This window comes from Sorex fumeus, unplaced genomic scaffold (assembly GCF_029834395.1).
Source record: "Sorex fumeus unplaced genomic scaffold, SorFum_2.1 ptg000054l, whole genome shotgun sequence".
Lineage (NCBI taxonomy): Eukaryota > Metazoa > Chordata > Mammalia > Eulipotyphla > Soricidae > Sorex > Sorex fumeus.
The window spans coordinates 2807098-2820440 of NW_026606111.1; the positions used below are offsets into that span (position 1 = coordinate 2807098).

Here is a 13343-nt window from a genome sequence, read left to right on the forward strand (position 1 = left end):
ATGCTGAAGAGCACGCAGTGGAGGCGTCACATGGTGTGTGGCACACATTCCAGCAGAGAAGGCACCATGTCAGAGGCAGGTGGCCTCACAGCCCAGCATGCGCCCCATGGCTTCCAGGACACGTCTGCAAGGGGAGGTGTGTGTGCTTAGTGCAGCTATGGGGTGCTGGGCCCTGCTTAGCTCGGCTTTGGAGAGCAAGTTGGGGGCGGGGGGGGCACCCTTTCCCCACTCGAAGGCAGCCAGTGCCTCCCTGGTGCAGAATGAGTCCAGAGTAACTGACTGGCCATTCGTGGGGCCCTTCGAAATGGACTCCACATGGAAGGTGGGGTTGGGTGGAGGCCGTGACAATGGAGGTGCTTGTGGCCCCTGTTTCTGCTGGGCATGGCTGAGTGTGGCCAGCAGTTCCAAGCTGGCCTCACCCCCAGCACACACATCCCACCTGGCTCACTCACATAGCTGCCGAGAGACATCCATGACCAAGCCAGGACTGAGGGCATGTGCCCACAACTCAGGACAGAGGGCGCGTCCATCTGCTTGGAGGGTGTGGGTCTTGCTCCTGAGGCCACGGAGCAGGCATCTGCCCACCACCTGGCTTGGAAGCAGATTTTTCCAGACTTGGACACAATGACCCCAAGCAGCGACCCTGCCTCAGGGGCTAACCTGGGATGCTGCAGGGAAGGGGCGGGATGGGAGGACAGCACAGAGAAGCAGACTTCAGAGGCAAACATGGGCAGAACTGGTTGCAGAGCCCCCAGTGTGGCCTGGCAGCCCGAGGGTCCCCGTCCCAATCCCAACGCTGCTACCATAGCCTCTTGCTCCACCGGGTTCTTCCTGTGTCACACGTCAGGGGCCTGGACTTTAGGATTGGGCACCTGCCTTGTGCTGAGGAACACGCCTACTTCCTTTGGAGGACACTGGCCTGGCCTCCTAGAGCCTTCCCTGGAGGGGACCCTGGTTCCTCAGAGCCTTCTCCCTGCCCCTTGCGGGCCCAGGTCTCTCACTGGGGAGCTTGGTTACCTCCAGCATGCAGGTTTGCATGCTGCAATCTTGAGGCTCAAGCACCCAGGCAGCACCCTGCACCTGCCACCACACTGCATGATGGTGCCAGTGTCAGAGCCATGCAGGGAGGGACCATAGCAGACACACCTGGGCTGTGTCATGTGGACAGTGTGTGCGGTGCCTCGGGCCCCAGGAACTCCGAGATTGTGTCCCATGTCGGAATCCCACTTCCTGAGACTTGGCATGCTTTGGCATGTTCCACAAGAAGCCGAACTGGGGCTGTAACGATAGTACAGAACGAGGGTGCTTCCCTTGGATATGACTGACCTGAATTTGATCCCTGACACCCCATATGGTCTCCTAAGTCTACTGAGGGTAAGCCCTGACACCAGTGGGTGTCCCCCCTATCCCCTGGAAGATGGGCTATGATGGGGCAGGCAGGGACACATCATGTGGTGAGGGCTGGGAGGCAGCAATGTGGCTCAGGGCTGCAAGAGAGCCATGTCGCCAGAGGAGGTGGGCACCTACCTGGTCTGTGTCCTACTTGACATTTCAGTCTGGGCTGGAAGCGACTCCCCACTCAGATGGGTACATCCTGCCACTGCATTCATGGCCCCATGGCTCTCAGGAAGGCAGATACATGGATGGGGACAGTGCCAGTTCCTTGCCGTGTTGGCAGGGAACCTGGGATGGCAGTTGGAGGTTGGAAGGCGGCTGAAAGCCATGGGAGCACCTCACAGGATCTGCCTATGCATGGACTGGTCGGGGGCCAGGAAGGAAAGGCACCAAGGAGGGCATGGGCTCTGCGGATGAAGAAAGCCACCTCTTAGCAGTCCCAAGGAATGTGGTCATGGTCACTCCCCTAGCACTGTGCTCGTGCTGGCACTGCCCTCTAGGGAGGAAGTGGTGTGCAGGAGGTGGGCAGTAGGCCAGGTTTGTGCTCTGGAAATGAGGTTTGAGATGGTAGGAAGGGGACAGTAGGTTTTGTTTTGTTTTGATTTTTGGGTCAGGCAATGCACTGGATTACTCCTGGCTCTTCACTCAGGAATTACTCCTGACAGTGCTCAGAAAACCATATGGGATACTGGGGATCGAACCTGGGTCAGCCACGTGCAAGGCAAAAGCTGTGCCCGCTGTGCTATCACTCCAACCCTGGAAAGGGGACAGTAGGGAGGGGGCTGCTGCCTTCTCACATGGGATCGAGGGCATCTGCATCTGGTAATGCAGAGGTGCAGTGTGGGCACAACTGCTGGCAGACCCCTTCACCTCCGCTATGTGAGGGGTGGGGCAGCCAGGGTTGGGAAGGAAGACAGCGTGGAAAGTGCTGGTTCTCCCCAAGCCTGCGTGGAGACTGAGAGTCACTTCACCCAGGAAGGTGTGTGAAGGGAGGAACGGGCCTGGTCAACAGGATAGACTCGGTTGCTGCTAGGGGCCCCGGCTTCAGACTCGGGAGAGGAGGGCAGTGAGGAAACATCATGAATTCCTTTGCTGTTGTTTGGGGGCACACCGGCAGTGCTCATGACTCACTACTGACCCTGTGCTCAGAGATCACTCCTGGTGGGCTTTTTTTTTTTCTTTTTGGATCACACCCTACAATGCATAGGGGTTTCTCCTGGCTCTGCACTCAGGAATTACTCCTGGCAGTGCTCAAGGGACCATGTGGGTCGCTGGAAATCAAACTCAAGTCGGCAGCATGCAAGGCAAACACCCTACCCCTGTGCTAACACTCCAGCCCCCACTCCTGGTGGGCTTGGAGGACCCTCTGGGATGCTGGGGATCAAACCCAGGTCGGCCCTGTGCAAGGCCGACGTCCTCCCCTCTGTGCTTTCCCCCCCGCCCGTGGAAACATTATGAATTCTAGGCGGAATTCAGTCCTCATCCCTGCTGCCCTGCCCCCTTTGGTCTGCCCCTGCTTTCTTAGCCTGGGGCCATGTGCAGGTTGGCGTGGGCCGGACCAAGTCACTCTCTGGCCCATCTGACTGTGAGGGCAGCTGACACCTTCTGTCCGTTTCAGGTCTGGTGTGGGGCTTGGCCTCAGGAAGGAGCCGTGGAACTTGAATTTCTGAGGATGTAGAACACAAGATCGTGTCGGAAACTCTGACAGTGATGGAGCCTCCTGCCCCCGGGTCTGGGGGGGCCCCTGAACCAGGATCAGGGGGGCAGAGCCTGCCCACTGCCCACCAGGAGATCCACACAGAAGGGACAGCTGAGGCAGGCGGCGCGGCTGGCAGCCTGCTGCACCTGCAGAGGCAGCTCCTGATGGGGGAGGTGCAGCCGCAAGAGGCCCGTGTGGACCTCCCGTGGGATCCCGACCTTCCGGGTGTGCCAGGTTCTCCCGCAGGGGAAGAGGCTGGCCCAGCCAATCCTGATCCCGATCCCGATCCTGAGGATGGCCTCGATCATGGCCCCCCCCTCGCCGAGCCCCCGAGGATCCACCACAGAGAGAGGTTGTACGTGTGCAACGCGAATATGAGAGATTTCCTGCACTACGCGGAGCTGGCAGAGCAGCAGAGGGTACGCGCTGGGGAGAAGGCCTTCAGCCACAGCTCCGACCTACTCCGCCACATGCGGGAGCGGCCCTTTGAATGCCGGGAGTGCGGGAAGGGCTTCAGCCAGAGCTCCCTGCTCATCCGCCACCAGCGCATCCACACGGGCGAGCGGCCCTATGAGTGCAGCGAGTGCGGCAAGGCCTTCATCCGGAGCTCCAGCCTCATCCGCCACTACCAGGTGCACACACAGGTGAAGCAGTACGAGTGCCAGGAGTGCGGCAAGGGCTTCCGCCACCGCTCTGACCTTACGGAGCACCAGCGCATCCACACGGGTGAGCGGCCCTTTGAGTGCAGTGAGTGCGGCAAAGCCTTCATCCGAAGCTCCAAGCTGATCCAGCACCAGCGGGTGCACACTGGGGAGAGGCCCTACGTGTGCAGCGAGTGTGGGAAATGCTTCAGCCAGACATCCAACTTCACCCAGCACCAGAGAATCCACACCGGCGAGAAGCTGTATGCCTGCAGTGAGTGCGGAAAGGCCTTCTTTCTGAGTTCCTACCTGATCCGCCACCAGAAGATCCACACCGGGGAGCGGGTGTACGAGTGTAAGGAGTGCGGGAAGGCCTTCCTCCAAAAGGCCCACCTCACCGAGCACCAGAAGATCCACTCCGGGGACAGGCCCTTCGAGTGCAAGGACTGTGGGAAGGGCTTCATCCAGAGCTCCAAGCTGCTTCTGCACCAGGTGGTCCACACTGGGGAGAAGCCCTATGTGTGCAGCCACTGCAGCAAGGGCTTCATCCAGCGGTCCAACTTCCTGCAGCACCAGAAGGTCCACGCCGAGGAGCAGCTCTATGAGCGCGGCCAGTGTGGGAATAATTTCGGCACCACCGCACACTTGCAAAGCACCGAAGGTGTTCAGGAAGAGGGGCTTGCCCTGAGCACGTCCCCCGCGCACTTGGATGAGGAGTCTGGAGGCCAGGGTGCCCCCCAGTCTCCTGGGAGCAGTCCCCACCTCTGAGAACCCTTTGAAAACCACTGGCTTCAGGCCGAGTCAGGGGCCTCCTTCCCCTGCAGGCTGTGAGCCCTCCGGCCACTCTGGGGACTGCAGTGTAGGAACCGGGCAGGAACCTGGCCTGGAAAGAAGGTTCTAGATCGCACAGTTACGATTCTCACCTCTTTAAAGTTGGAGCACTCAGTCTAATCTTGGTTGACCTGAAAGAGTCCATAATAACAGATATTCTACAGAAAGGCAAGTTGGAGAAAGATCCAGCTCTGTTCAAACCACCAGTGGGTTTCCTGCTGTCCTAAGGGAGAAGCACCCTCTTCCTGCAGCTGAAGACCTTCCGCTTCCAGTGCTGCCTCCCTGCACTCAGTTCCCTGCCACGGCTGCTTGGTGCCAAGTGCCCCCTCACATTGTCTCTGCTGCTTCCTGTCCTTCCTCATCCTGATGTGAGGGCTCCCTCCCCTCCCCTGCAGGACTCCTCAGCGCCCAGCTCAGCTGCCCCACTCCCTTGTGACACTGTTCTTTCCTGAGGACAGTGACTCTCTGGGGGAGGGGTGTGTCTCATTTGTCACTTTAGACAGTAAGAGACCAGTAAATGGACTTGCCACTCTCCTGCTTTCACTTCCTGGGCTGCTGCTTTGTTTTGGATGTGCCTGTGCTGGACGGTGTCATCTGCAGATCCAGGCAGCCAAGGGAGTGAGAGCTTCGTTCTGCAGGCAGCTGCAGGCAGGGTGACACAGCCTGTGTCTTGGAGAGCCCGGCTCAGCTGCAGGCAGCGTGACACAGCCTCACTTGGCTTCATGCAGATGGGTCATTCTAGACCATCATGTGGATGTGTGGTTTCCACACAGTGAATCTCCATAGTGCATAGAGGTTTGACAGATCCATGCCCCCAAGAATTCACCTCATGGGGAAAAAGCCACTTGCCCCCCCAGATGTTTGTTCTTTCCTCATTAACACCTCCACCCCAGGTGACCACTTTCTGTCGCTGGAGAACACACACATCCAGCGCTCCCTGTTCTGGAACTTCATGGAAACGGGCTGGTACAGTGCACGCTCCAGCCACCTCCTGGCACGGTCAGGCTGTCTGCCGTGTGCCCCAGGATCTCCTCTGCCAACTACTGCGGCATGTAAGTGTGAAACCTGTCCCTTGTCTGCTGATGGAAATGTGGCTCCCAGCTTTGACTCTTAGTAATAAAATGAGCATTTATGTAAAAGCGTTTAAAAGTACCTTTTATATTTCTCTTGGGTGAACCCTAGGAATTTAGTTGCTGGGTTATCAGATAAATGCAATTTGTTTGTTAAGGGGGCAAAGCCAGAACACCAAGGCCAGCACCTTACTCACTGTCCTGTCTCTCTCTCTGTCCCACTGTCAGGGCAGTGCCAGTGAGTTCCCCCTTGAGGTGGCACCATTGGGCATAGGACACGTGGGTGTTCCCCTGGGCCGTCCTCCCCAGCACTTGGTGTTGCTCTTCTGGAGCTGGGCCCCTCCCATGAGTTTAAGGACACCTCCTTTTGCTTTAAGTTAGTGTTTCTCTCTTTTCTTTGCCACACCCGGCAGTGCTTAGGGGTCACTCCTGGCTCTGCACTTAGGAGGCACTCCTGGCATGCTCAGGGGGCCATATGGAATCACCAGGTCAGCTGCATACAAAGCAATATACTATTGCTTTGGCTCCTAAGTTAGTGTTTCTGAAGCACACCCAGGGACCTTTGTCATGCACAGGTGTAGGAATATCTGGGCCATGCACAGGTGTAGAAATACTGGGCCATCACTGTTTCAAACGGCTGTTGGAGACAGTATGCAGGCAAGCACCTGATGCAGGTGTAAACAGCTTGAGGAAGGCTGGTGTGGAGTGTGTGCTGCATGTGCATTTCTATTCCTGTTCTCCCTAAACTGACAGAGAAGTGCAGCTCCAAGCCAAGAAACATCACCTCAGGATTTTGTTTTGTTTTTAAAGAAATGGACATGGGGCCAGAGCAATAGTTCAGCAGGGTGGGTGTTTGCCTTGTACACGGCCGATCTTAGAGTCCAATAAAAAGAGAAAATGGGTGACATGAGTCACTTCCCAGTTCTTCAAACTTCACATTGGGGCCCCAAGCAGAGCCCAAAGCAGATGCCTCTCTGAACCCTCAGAGGAGTGGGCACTTGGATGTGGACTGCAGAATCAGCGGGACCCGGCCCACATCGAGCAGGAATGCATGGGGCAGGGCAGCAGCTGCCACTGGTGGAACTGGACCCTGTCTGCCACCACTACCCCTCACCAGCTCACGTCTATCTCACCTTCCAACCTGGCCCAGGAACACCTGACTGCTGTTACCCACAGCAGCACCCATGGGGCTTGTCTTCGGGCCACCAAGGAGGTGAACAGAGCCAGATCTCTGGGAACCGGATGGACCTTGACTAACACAGAGTGTCTACCGAGAGACGGGTGTGACTGCATGGGGACCCTGGTCATACCAACAGGCATGCTCTCACCTTCCTCACCAAGCACTGGCCTTCAAGAGAATTGTCCCTGCCCCCTGGCCCGGCCAGACCCCGCAAAAGCAGGCTGTATGGGCCCAACTCTCCAGGGTCCTGGCAGCATACCCCGAGCCTGGCTCTGGGCAAGGCCAAGTCACCTCCTCACTGGAGTGCTAACCTGCCCTCGCAGGGAACTCTCTCTGCTCCGCAGAGCTACAGGAAGCTGAAAGGGCAGCAGCTTCTGGGGGCTCAGTGCCAGGCATAGCCAGCTGCTCTGCTTCCCACTCTCTTGGCTAGCCTGAGCCAGGGCGTACCTGGGGCTGTGATGGTTATCCCCATCACACCCTATGAGTGGTTCCCTTGGACAGGACTGCAGAGCAGCGGGCAGGCATCCAAGGGCAAAGAGAAGGCATTTACCAGCAGGAGGGCCAGTCTGGGTGCTCATTTGTGCCGGCAGGGAGCAAGGAGAAAGTGCCAGGTGCAGACAGTGCGGCAGGGGGCACCCACACCAACCAGGAGCAGCCAGGGGAGAAAAGGCTGCCAGCAATGCCCACAGCATTGGCCCCATGGAACAGGACCTCTGGCAGAGCCTATGCCCCCCCCCCCCCCGCCCCAGCCAGCAGCACTGCCCCTGCTGGCTGGCACTCCCAGCCACCATCCTGAGCCAGCACCTCCTTGAGCTCCCTGGCACTGGGAGTCCCTTCCAGCCTTCCACCATTGGTCTCTGCCTGCCACTTCAGCTGTCACCAGACTGTCAGGCTCCTGAGCTTCCTGCAGGCCCCTGGTGTGGTGGGATGCAGTGTCCGCAGATCCTGCCCTAGGACCTAGTGGGCATCAGCCTGGAAGTGGACATAGGGATAAGCAGCTCTGCACAGGCCAGGGCAGCCGGGCAGAGAAGCACATGGTGCTGGGCAGGAGCCGAAGGAGGGTTGCTTTATTACGATGCCCTGCTCCCAGCCCTGCCCCGGCCCCCCCACGGTGCCCCTGCCCACACGCCTGCTCAGTACTGCTCACTGCCTTCCTTAACCGGGGTTCCTGCGGCTTTGGCAGAGGGGAGGGTGTTGTGGGAGGGCTTCAGGGAGACCTGGGAACTCAGGTGGGAGTGTGGAGGGGAGGGGCCCTGGGAACTGCCCACGGAGGACAGAGCCCTGGAGCTGGGCTGGGACCGGGGCGGAGACAGGATGTGGGATTCGGGACAGGGCTGGGTCAAAGGCAGGCCCTGTGAGTCTGCCTTGGACGAGAACAGTGACAGGGCCCTGGAGCCCGCCCGCGAGGCCTTCTGCGTGGACGACTGGGACCTGTGAGGGGGGAGGTCCATCCGGGTGTGGGATGGGGCGGAAACCGGGATTTGCTGGGAGGTGGAAAAAGTCGAGGAGGTGGATGCCGCGGGTGTCGGGTGCTTGTCCAGTATGCTGGGGCGGAAGGTGAAGGGCGGCCGCCGCCACAGTGGCGGGCCCCCGGGGCCCCGGCGCAGCCAGTCATGCACCCGCGCCAGGTGCCGCACGTCCTCGTGCTCCTGCCGCAGCTGCTGGCGCTGCTGCAGCAGCTGGCGCCGCATGTCGTGCAGCACCTGGGCCCGGCTCAGCAGCCGCAGCAGCTCCAGCCGCAGGCGCCGGTTGTCCACGCGGATGGCCTGCGTGTGCGCCAGCAGCGCGCGCGTCGCCTCCCGCTCGGCGCGCCGTCCCAGGGACTGCACGCGCTGGCGCGCCTCGCGCTCGAAGGCCAGCCGGTCGTCCTGGAAGCGCCGCTTCACGCGGTGCAGCAGCTGCGTGTGCTCCACGCGTTTGTGCAGCAGCTCGCGCTCCAGCGCTCGGATCCGGGCCAGCTGCTCCAGCTGCAGCTCCTGCGGCGGGGGTGTGGGTCAGCGCAGGCCGGCGCGCGGCCGCCCCGCCCGCCTGGTCCCGCGCCTTCAGTGGGGGTGGGGGGGTGGCCCCGGGCACCCGCCTTGTAGGGCTGCAGCTCCTGCACCTGCTGCGCCACGAGCGCCGCGCGCGCCTCTGTCTCCTGCAGCTGCGCGCGCACGCTGTCCTCGCGGCCGTGGTAGAGCTGCTCGAGCTCCGCCCGCTGGCACTGGACCTGCGAGAGGTCCACGCGGTTCTGCTCGTCCAGCCCCACAACGGCGTTGGCGCAGCGCTGCGCGCGCATGCTCACGAAGCTGGCGTAGAGGCGGTTCTCCTCGCGCAGGCGCAGCGCCTCGCGGTCCAGGAAGGCGTTCTCCTGCAGCACCCGGTCCACGCGCTGCTCGCAGGCGCTCAGCAGCTCCGACAGCAGCACGTACTCGCGCTGCAGGTACTGCACGCGCTCGGGCAGCGGCCGCGCCGCCGGCGGCGGCGGGCGCTTCTTGGGTGCCATGGCCCGGGCTCGGCCTGCTGGCGTCCAGGCCCCGGAGGAGAGGGACCGGCTGCCCCGGGCTGCTCCAGCTGTAGCAATGTTGACAGTCGCCCCGTCTCTAGGGAGACAGAACTCAGTCGCCCTCCCCCACCCACACCCGTTCCTGGGGCAACTGCCCCCACCCTCACTCCCCGTCGGAGATGTGTCCCATCCCCGCGGACCAGAGGGGGAGCTTGGCGGTCCCGACCTGGTGTCGGCGCTTCCATGCCGTCACCGCCGTTTGCTGGAAGCGTTTCCCGACTGCCTGGGTGTCTTCTGGAGCTTTCGGTGAGACTTCCGCTTGCTGGACGGTACTGAGTCCATTAGGTGCCACCCGTGGCCTCGCAAGGCCTCTCGGGGGCCCTTAAGCGCACGCTGGCCCCTGCCCTGGGCATTTGCCTCGGGGGCCCTTAAGCGCACACTGGCCCCTGCCCTGGGCACCTGCTCCCCTGCTCAGCTGGTGGCCACGCTGGGCCTCGCCTTTGGCCTTGGAAATGACCAGTCTCATCGTCTTTCCACTCACCTTGGCCAGGTATGCGAGCCCCTCCAGGGCCGGCCACGCAGGGCCCTCTCGCAGGCAGTTGGCTTGGGAGAGGGAGGCTGAAGACAGGTCACTCCGGGCTCCAGGCTGTCTCCTGGACTTGGGCTCAACTCTTGGGACACACAGACGGACCAGCTCCAGGTAGGGCGAGTGCTTCTTCCCACAGGCATAAGCCAAGACACAAATCTCCCTTTGTCTTTTTTTTTTAACTTTATTTATTTTATTTTTGCTTTTTGGGTCACACCCGGCGATGCACAGGGGCACAGGGGTTACTTCTGGCTCTGCACTCAGGAGTTACTCCTGGCGGTGCTCAGGGGACCAAATGGGATGCTGGGAATCGAACCTGGGTTGGGTGGGCCGCCTGCAAGGCAAACGCCCTACCCGCTGGGCTATCTCTCCAGTCCCCCCCCCCTTTGTCTATACGCTCAAACCCTCCGAAATTATTCACAGAGCTGTAAATCAGCAACCGTGTAAGACATCAAGGAAATTCGCGCTCTGCCGCACGGGCACCAGAGCCGTGGGAGAACTGGACTGGCGGAGACTGAGTTTCTTCCCAGGGTGCCCCCACGGTCCACCTCGGGTGCGTTCCAGTTTCTCTTCAGGACTGGGCATGGACACCCCAGGACCCTTCTGGCCCACCCAGTTGCCTGAGTCTCTACCTGGCCACCCTCAGGGCGCACCAGTACCCACCTGAAAGACTGAAGCAGAAAAGGCCCCGCCCTGAGGGAAGCCCCGCCCCTCTCTGGGGAGGCCCCGCCCTGGGGAGGACCTACCCTGAGGGAGGCCCCGCCCCACCCTGGGAGGCCCCGCCCCACCCCAGGGAAGCCCTGTCCTGAGGTAGGCCCCACCCCGCCTTAGGAGGCCCCGCCCCTCCAGGTTCTGCCCTATTGACTTCTGGAGTCTGCATGGAGTTGGGCCTTTTACTGACGGGCAGGCACGACCTGCACAGGCAGCGGCTTTCAGGCTGGACGGCGTGCCAGTGTTCTGGCCTTCTCCACAATGTGTCCTTTTAAGGCTCAGAAGTGCTGCCACCTTAGGGACCCGTTCCTCCTCGTCTGCCTCCTTCACTTGCTGCCTTCCCCAGCCTGCACCCCCACGTGGTCGCGTCCTCCAGGACCTCTTCCAACCCTGGCTGGCACTGCCCCTGGAGCCATGCTGCGAGGGGTGACTCAGGGAACCACCAGGCTCCAGGTCTCGAGCAGAGGTCTCCCCACCCGGCCCTTCTGCCCTCTCTCTGTGGCTCACTCCCAGACAGCAGCGACCACCTGGGGCTGGCTCACCTCCTGATCTGGAAGGGTTGATGGTGGTGGCCACCGTGCCCAGCCTTGCTTCATAGCCACCCCAGTTCTCTCTGCCAGGACCCTGGATCCTACTGCCCACGCAGCCCTGGAGGCCCATAGTTGCAATCTGTCTTGCTGTTCTTGTGTTTTGTAGCTCTGCCAGCTCTTGAGACATAGTGAGCACTTTCCTGAGAGTGTTCAGTGGGCTGGGGTGGGTTCTTGTTACAACCTCTGCTCCCCTTTCACAGATGGAGAAACTAAGGCACAGGGCACTTGTCTGTGGGTGCCCAGCTGTGCCTCTGACCATGTCCCCTGCTTCTTGTTGAGTCCTCCCTCCACCACACTCAACATTTGCAGCCTGGCTGCGGTGCTGGGAGGGCTCCAGTGAGGCCAGGGTCAGGGCTGAGGCTCTGCTGGGTGGACACAGCATCACAAGGGCTGCGGGGCAGTGGAGTGCTCAGTGCCCACGGAGATGGCCTGTCCACGGGGCCTTCTGGGGGCACCAGACCAAGAAGCTCCTCTCCTTCCCCCTGTGGTACTGTCTGTATCATGCCACCCCCTCACCCCATGCTGGCTCTGCACCAGGACCCCTCCCCAGTGGCTACAGCCGAGAACCTGGGAACAGAAGCCAGAACCCACCAGATTTGGGGTCCCTGGCGTGGGGCCTCTTCAGAAAGACAAAGTGGATGGGGCTGGAGAGATAGCACAGCAGGTAGGGCGTTTGCCTTGCACGTGGCCGACCTGGGTTTGATTCCCAGCATCCCATATGTTCCCCAGAGCACCTCCAGGAGTAATTCCTGAGTGCAGAGCCAGGAGTAACCCCTGTGCATCGCCGGGTATGACCCAAAAAGCAAAAAAGTAAAAGAAGACAGAGTGGAGCCAAAGTTCTGCGATTTTATTTTTTACATCAATTCACTGGTGTTGGTATCATTCTGAATACTGACCTCTTCCTGACAGCGAGGGAGCAGGTCAGGACCTCCTCCGTCTTCACAGGGAAGGTGGAGGATGAGGCTGACCTGACAGCTTTGGCATGAGTCACCGGCAATGCCTGTTGCCCCTCTCACAGCCCACCGCTGGTGGCCACACCAGAGGGGAGAGATGCCCACTGGCCTGGCCTCTGGGTGTCTCACACATGCTCATTCCCTCAGGCCCATCAAGGGGACCGTGACAAGGCTCCCAGCCTGATATTCCCAGACCTCCACCAGCTCCCGCTTCTCTGCTCGGGTCACACTCACCATCCTTCACCAGTGTCTGCGCACTCTGCTGCCCTGGGTGGCCAGTGAGTGGCCTTCATCCGTGTCCTCTCCACAACCAGACTTTTCAGCTGCTCACCTCTCACTCTGCTCCAACTCCACCTTCCCAGGCATCGTCCCCAGTTGCTAGTCATTGGCCTACCCCTAAGTGACTCCGAGGAGAATCATTGAGAAATGCGACCAGTGACAGAGCAGTGACAGCTGTGGGACCTGACCAAACTCCAGGGCCTTGTGTTTTGTTGATGGGCTTTTTTCAGTAACTTGGCAACCAAACCACCCAAACCAGACTGGTGTATAAGGGATGCCCCACCCTCAGCATCTCACCTGGCCGTTGTATCTGAGTCGGCCTGGCCCTGAGTGACAGCTGAGGCCCAGTCTCTGCTCGCCATCGCTGGTCTCTGCCTGAGCTGGAATCTGTCCAGCTGCGGCTAGGCACCTCCTCCAGCCACATCAGTTGCCCGCCTTAAACTCTGCCATCCTGGGGCGGCTCCACGTCTCACGCTCAGACTCTTCGCTTCCGGTCTCCTCCCAGTCCGCTCCTCCCCCACCACGGAATCATCTGGGACCCCCTTCTCTCACGTCCACTCTACACCGCGAATCCAGGGGTGCCCCCTCTGACGCGCCCCAGCGCCGCCCCTCGCCCTCCACCCTCCCCCCTGATGGCCAGGGGCGTCCGTCCCAGTGGGCCTCCTTGCTGGGCCTCCTGAGCCCCCAGTCAGGCCTGAATGCCGCCCCTCTTTCAGGGCTGCGCTGCTCAGGCCCTCGTCCCTCTCCCGGGATGCGCTGCCTGGGGGCCCGGCTCGGCGGCAGCCCCGGATTGGCCGCGCGCGGCCTAGCCCCGCCCACAACAGCGCGTCCCGCGGTTTCCCCGGCAACTGCGTCCAACAGTGCTGGCCGCGTGGGGTCTGCTGCTCAGGCTCCGCAGCTGGGCTCGGGCTCAGCCGTCCGGC

General features: G+C 60.9%; 2 protein-coding genes across 2 annotated transcripts; one reads left to right on the top strand and one right to left on the bottom strand.

Annotated features, from left to right (window-relative positions):
* Positions 1-3375: 3375 nt before the first annotated feature.
* On the top strand, positions 3376-4503 carry ZNF623 (zinc finger protein 623; the record flags this gene model as incomplete). Its single annotated transcript, XM_056125415.1, has 1 exon — positions 3376-4503. A coding segment is annotated over one exon (1128 nt), but the record flags the coding sequence as incomplete, so codon positions are not given.
* A 3446-nt stretch (positions 4504-7949) lies between these two features.
* On the bottom strand, positions 7950-9301 carry CCDC166 (coiled-coil domain containing 166). The gene is made up of 2 exons (XM_056125416.1): positions 8894-9301; positions 7950-8792 (listed from the first exon to the last, which is right to left on the bottom strand). The coding sequence occupies exons 1-2, from the start codon at positions 9299-9301 to the stop codon at positions 7950-7952; spliced, it is 1251 nt and encodes a 416-aa protein (XP_055981391.1).
* Between the last annotated feature and the right edge of the window lie 4042 nt (positions 9302-13343).

Bases quoted from the DNA above. Each gene is read 5' to 3' on its own strand.
- CCDC166 (XM_056125416.1), bottom strand. From the start codon at position 9,301: ATGGCACCCAAGAAGCGCCCGCCGCCGCCGGCGGCGCGGCCGCTGCCC. The intron at 8,793-8,893 runs GCGGGTGCCCGG...CCCCCGCCGCAG, and splicing joins AGGAGCTGCAGCCCTACAAG to GAGCTGCAGCTGGAGCAGCT.